The sequence below is a fragment of the Sinocyclocheilus grahami genome, unplaced genomic scaffold (assembly GCF_001515645.1).
Source record: "Sinocyclocheilus grahami isolate Dianchi unplaced genomic scaffold, SAMN03320097.WGS_v1.1 scaffold2260.1, whole genome shotgun sequence".
Lineage (NCBI taxonomy): Eukaryota > Metazoa > Chordata > Actinopteri > Cypriniformes > Cyprinidae > Sinocyclocheilus > Sinocyclocheilus grahami.
In genome coordinates this window covers 24,220-30,332 of record NW_015507439.1, presented here as the reverse complement: position 1 = coordinate 30,332, position 6,113 = coordinate 24,220, and the positions used below count along the sequence as shown (strand labels likewise).

The 6,113-nt window shown below is 34.5% G+C and overlaps 1 protein-coding gene across 1 annotated transcript in view; it reads left to right on the top strand.

Moving 5' to 3' along the window:
- The window catches only part of LOC107574524 (B-cell receptor CD22-like), a 41,128-nt gene extending 37,453 nt beyond the window's left edge, over window positions 1-3,675 (top strand). Inside the window, exons 11-13 of the mRNA XM_016260981.1 lie at window positions 3,139-3,216; window positions 3,329-3,388; window positions 3,542-3,675. Of these exons, the coding sequence (XP_016116467.1) occupies window positions 3,139-3,216; window positions 3,329-3,388; window positions 3,542-3,565 (162 nt within the window). The 3' untranslated portion in view covers window positions 3,566-3,675. The remainder of the gene's footprint in view (window positions 1-3,138; window positions 3,217-3,328; window positions 3,389-3,541) is intronic.
- Window positions 3,676-6,113: the final 2,438 nt, after the last annotated feature.

Here is a 6,113-nt window from a genome sequence, read left to right as displayed (position 1 = left end):
AATTAAGAAGAATGTAAGAATTTCGCTCTGAAACATGATAATTGCTATTTATCAGCATGCTTAATTTTAGACAATAACCCAAGAATTTCGTTACAAACAGTAAACAATTAGGCCTACTAGAGAAATGTTATGTCGGAGTGGGATCTGAGCGGGAATTGGTTCACGGTGAGCGTGAGCGGAATATTAACCGCTCCGCTTCGCTCACATGCTCCGATTCTAAGTTGCTTCAGAAGTATTGCAAGTATTACGTACAACAATAACAAAACAGTGCATTGACAAAAAAGGAAATTTACTTTTGGTACTTAAGTACTTTTAAAAGCAAGTACTTCTGTACTTTTACTGAAGTAAAAATCTTTCTTTACAACTTTTACTTGTAATGGAGTAAGATTTGACCAGCAGTATCTGTACTTTCACTCAAGTAATGGAGTTGTGTACTTTGTCCGCCTCTGGTCATTCGGCACGCTGCATTGAGCAGCCGAGTTCAGTTTTTAATTGTAGTGTCTGTTCTCTTACTGAACTAAATGATTTTTAGTTCTATAAAAAATCAAAACGACGGTGGGGGTTGGTGACGCTGTGGGCAAGCGACTTAACCGGTGTTGCGGCTTAACACCAGTATCACCATCAGCACCGTCTATCTCGGCAAGCCTAGTTTAGGGGTGGGTTTTGTTTTCTTTATTTGGAATTGGATACCGTTTCAAACTACCTATGCTAATCCGTGTATCAGTCGATCATTTGTTTTTTGATTTAATATTGAAAATAGAAAAATTAGAAAACGGCTCCTTTTTAGTTTTTTAGTTTATTTCCAAAAAACGAAAAACGAGAATTCAGCTTAAAATTTACATTTTGGAACATGAAAAATGAATAAACAGCTTGAATATTCGATTTCTACACGTGGGCAGGAATTAAACGCCCCTTTCTGCTGATTGGTCAGTCGAAGATCAAACCGTGCCGTCATCAGTTCTTCCACAGTATCACGCGGCAGAATAATAGTCCTCCGCTGCTGCAGTTGTACGGATTAATAACCCATTTGATTAATTTCAAATTTTTCATCAAACAAACAGACTAATGAATAGCTCGACACAACTCATACCGGGGCAGAGTCTAGACAGGTCTTTCTTAAAGTAATAGGGGGTCCGATGTTTAAATTAATATTGAGTACTGATTGATGTTCACTTGGATTTTATAAATGACAGAGTATTAAGTTATTTCCCCTCGATGGTGGAAAAATTCCAAATGAACATCGATCAGTACTCAATATTAATTTAAACTGCTTTAAATATGACTGCTGCTTATTTCCTGTGCATTCTGAAGGTATACTGAGGGTTTGGTGAGAAACAAATGGAAATGGCAAGTTATTATATTTTATGAAAATCTTGCGTTGCAGTGCGAGTGCGCAGCAGCTCATGCCACGCACAAGTGCATATCCTTTTGAGATATCAATTATAATCAATTTTAATAAAACACAAGACTACATTATATAACTCTAGCGGTAGGCTATTTAATATCTGTTGTTCTCCGGTTGTCAGTCAGAACAGTTCTTGCGTGAACATAGGTCAACCCAAGCCAATTTATTATTCTTTCCTTTTTGTCTTAGTGTTTAAAATTTTTATTTTGAAACAAATTAATTAATTTCTTAATTAAACAAACAGACTTACTGGGTGAGCAGGGTAGGCTATGACAGCTGTCATATCATACCCTGTCATGCCCAGCTGATGTGTCGAGCTATTCATTTGACTGTTTGTTTGATGATGTGTTAAGAATCCATACAACTGCAGCAGTGGAGGACTATTATTCTGCTGCGTGATACTGCAGAAGAACTGATGATGGCACGGTTTGATCTTCGGCTGACCAATCAGCAGAAAGGAGGGTTTAATTCCCGCCCACGTGTAGAAATCGAATATTCAAGCTGTTTATTCATTTTTCCACCCATGAACGAAAAACTAAAATTTAAGCTGAATTCTCGTTTCTCGTTTTTTGGAGAAAAACAAAAAAACGAAAAAGGAGCCGCTTTCTAATTTTTCTACTTTCAATATTAAATAAAAAAACGAATGATCGAATGATACACGGATTCATAAATTCATCGTCGTTGTTGATGATGCAGTGAAAATCGTTTAGCTAAATTGCACATGCATGGGTGCTGTGGATAACTAGCTGTTTTCTGCAAGAAATTTAATTTTGGTATTTTAATGGTTGTGTTTCATTCAGTTATTTTTGCTTTAAGAAATGTCATTTCTAAGTAGACTCAAATTAAATATGTTCAAAGTATTAATATGTTCATGTTAAAAATATTAGTTTATAAACTAAATTGGTAGTTGGCTAATTCAAGGAAGTAAGTTTCTAAAAAGGAAATTAGTTAACATGAGTTTGAATTTAGTGCATGGTATCTTTACAGTAAAATACTGTAAACTAGGCTACAGTAAATAACTGCACAATTAACAGCAAATTGGTATTTTACCATTACTTTACAGGGCAAGATATTTGACCAACAGTATAGCTGGCAACCGTGTTGCCAATATATTACTGTAAAAATTCCTGGTAAGGTCTAACAGTGTACATGTAGAGATGTGTGTGTGTGTGTGTGTTCATGTTTATGTTTTTTTTTTGTGGTGAAAATCTAAAAATGCACAAAGTTTTCTGTGAGGGGTAAGTTTATGTGTAGGGTTAGTCTAGGGCCATGTACAGTTTGCACAGTATAAATACCACTATGCCTATGGAGAGTCCCCATAAACCATAAAACCCAACATGTGTGTGTGTGTGTGTACATGTTTATGTTTTTTTTTTTGGGGGGAAAATCTAAAAATGCACAAAGTTTTCTGTGAGGGGTAAGTTTATGTGTAGGGTTAGTCTAGGGCCATGTACAGTTTGCACAGTATAAATACCACTATGCCTATGGAGAGTCCCCATAAACCATAAAACCCAACATGTGTGTGTGTGTGTGTACATGTTTATGTTTTTTTTTTGTGGTGAAAATCTAAAAATGCACAAAGTTTTCTGTGAGGGGTAAGTTTATGTGTAGGGTTAGTCTAGGGCCATGTACAGTTTGCACAGTATAAATACCACTATGCCTATGGAGAGTCCCCATAAACCATAAAACCCAACATGTGTGTGTGTGTGTGTATTATGTTTGTTTCCCTGCAGAATGATGATCTCAATGCAAACAGATATACAGCTCTTGACCCCAGGACCAGATCTTCTGATCAGTACAACATACTCACAGTAAGTGAAACATTAAAAACTGCACATGCAGAAGAGTTAGTGCATTCAAAAATCCTCAAATATATTCATAAGAATTAATAAATAAATAAATAATAAATATGTTTTTACATAGTCCGCCCATCCCACACCTGCTGTTCACCAGTTGGGCTCTTCTGAACATGAGAATCAGACTGTAGAAGCACTGTAGAAGATCCTCAAGTCATCTCAGAATCATCATCAATAAAGAAGAAACTGTCATCACTACTAGTCAATAAAGAGTAATTTTATTAATAGTAAATACATTTATTTATGTGCAAGTTTTTAACTTGTCTTATTTCTGTTGTAGCCACACAGCAAGCTGACGTGGTAAGATGAAGCCCAAATTAAACTTTACTCCACTTTTGTGGCATCGCTGGACACCCACATCACAACTCCTGATAAAAAAAAATTAATGACTTTATGTATTCCCATTCTGCAGTGTAGCTTCTCATAGCATTTGTATGAATTATGTTCCGCAGTGTTGAAGCAATGTTTCAGTTAAGTTATACGTTTTATTGTTGAGCAAAATTATCTAATTTGCTGCGCTGTTGCAAGAAGATTATATACATTTTATCTTTGATTAAAGCATCGATGTGACTGTAATTTCCCTTTATTTTCTTTTTAAATAGAATATAAAATGCTCAAAAAGTGCACCATTTTCTAACATTCACTTATGAATCTTTGCTTAATGTGCATGTCAATTGTGTCACAATTTATATATATATATATATATATATATATGAACTTGAGTATACAAATAAAACCTAATATTGTATTAGTATGAACTTTATATGTAAATGTCAGACAATATATATATATATATATAAAACAAATATATTTATAAAAGATCACCCTTGCATATTAACTTCTACATAATCTGCTAATTTTCAAAACATTGTATTTGATGATATTTTGGACTGCTCTCTTATTAAATTGTATCATATTATTCTAATTTTTTTCAAGTATTTCCTTTGTATTTAGACGCATTTGACCAGATGTACTCAAACTGCGGTGTTCAAAAAAGTGAATCATTTTGAGAACAAATTAATTTGAATGTGTAGAATTGTTTGCACATCACTACTGTTATCATAATAAATTAATAAAACCAAACATCAATAATATTTCATTTTTCCCCAGCAAAAACAGAAAGAAGGAGTGAAGATCCCTTTTTTTTTATTTGATCCATAATTTTGGTAAAAGAGTGTTTTAATTTCGAATGATTCAACAGCCCGTCATCAGTTATTCTGCTTATACTACACAGTAAATTCCCGAGTGTTAAATTAACACTGCTTGGAGCATATATGGTCCCACTCTAAAAGAGTGTTAAAGTAACACTGAAACAGTGTTCAAGTTAATGAGATAATTATGTGATTAATTAAGTGCTGATTGATCATTAGTGATGAACAGCTGCTGTTAACAAGCAGAATCACTGAAGAAAAGAGAAACACAAGAACTACAACTGACTTCAGCCACAGCCTTAGATGAAATCAACTGACATAAAAGAAGACATTAAATCTCTCAAGATCTCAGCAGAAGATAATTAATCATCTCCACAAACAGCATCACCAGCTTCATGCATTACTAACCAGTTAGACTTTATTTCTGGAGTATCTAAAACAGAAGTTCTTTATTGAGAATTAATGTTTATATGTTTTTTTTTCTTCAACTTACCGTTTTTGTGAATAGTGGTTGCTTTAGTTGCCTCTTGACACTTTACGTTTGAGTTTGTCTTAGGTTGGCACAAATGTGTGAATTAAACGTGTGTGATGGCAAGGAACTTATGATTAAATCATGTCACGCGTCATAGTCTCTGATTGCAATTTGTCTTAAACTGTAGTGCTATTATGTTTTTTATGTTGTTGCAGTATTATGAGAAAACAATATGAGAAACACTTTATAAATAACTTTTATAAATATGGTTCATAAAGAGCTTTTAATTCTGGCATTCATAGACATGAAGAATCAGCATGTGAATCTCAGCAATTGTGACAAAATATTCTGATCATTTTTACATGATTTTTGAATGTGACAAAACAAGGCAGTAAAAAGTCAACAAAAAATAACAAAAATAAAAGCAAATACTAAATTCAGCTGCATAATTTATTCATGTTGCAATGCATGCTGGGAGCCATGGATGAGCTATGATTGGTGAACCCAGAATGCAATGCAACATGAATCTGTCTGATGATCATCACCATTGTTGAGATTCATATGCTGATTCTTGATGTCTGTGTCTAACAATTATATATAGTTGTTCAACCGGAGGCTGCAGTTTCAAGGCCGCAGTTCTAGGACTCTATTCTTTTGTAAAAGTGCCACCTGCCAAATTGGATCACTAAAGATGGACAACACGGACAGCAATCAGAGTGCGTAACTTTACCGATTTTCAATTAAGTTTTGTTTAATAGTTCTAAAACAATGCAAAGTTTAAGTAGCCAACATGAGAACTGCTAAGAAATAATAATGAATTGCTAGTTTTATTGATTATTACCATGAGCCATGTTCTTAATTCGTGGCCATGATCTAATTCAGCTAAACCTTGTTGACACAATGAGGTATTGAAGGTGGAAGAGAGCGCTGTACATTCACTCCCCCCACCTACAATCCCTGCCGGTACGAGACTCGAACCCACAACCTTTGGGTTACGAGTCCGACTCTCTAACCATTAGGCCATGACTTCCCCTACAATAAGTAAATCTAGCCAGCACATTAATTAAGATGATAAAGATGATAAAATGTTGATGTGAGATGTGTCAGATTTACTGTATTAGTATGAAAACTTGTTTGATACTCATTGTTTTATCAATTAAACTGGGCTCATTGCTTGGTTGCACCACAATATGTGTTATTAGCCTGTCCTTTTGGCAGTACTTTAGATG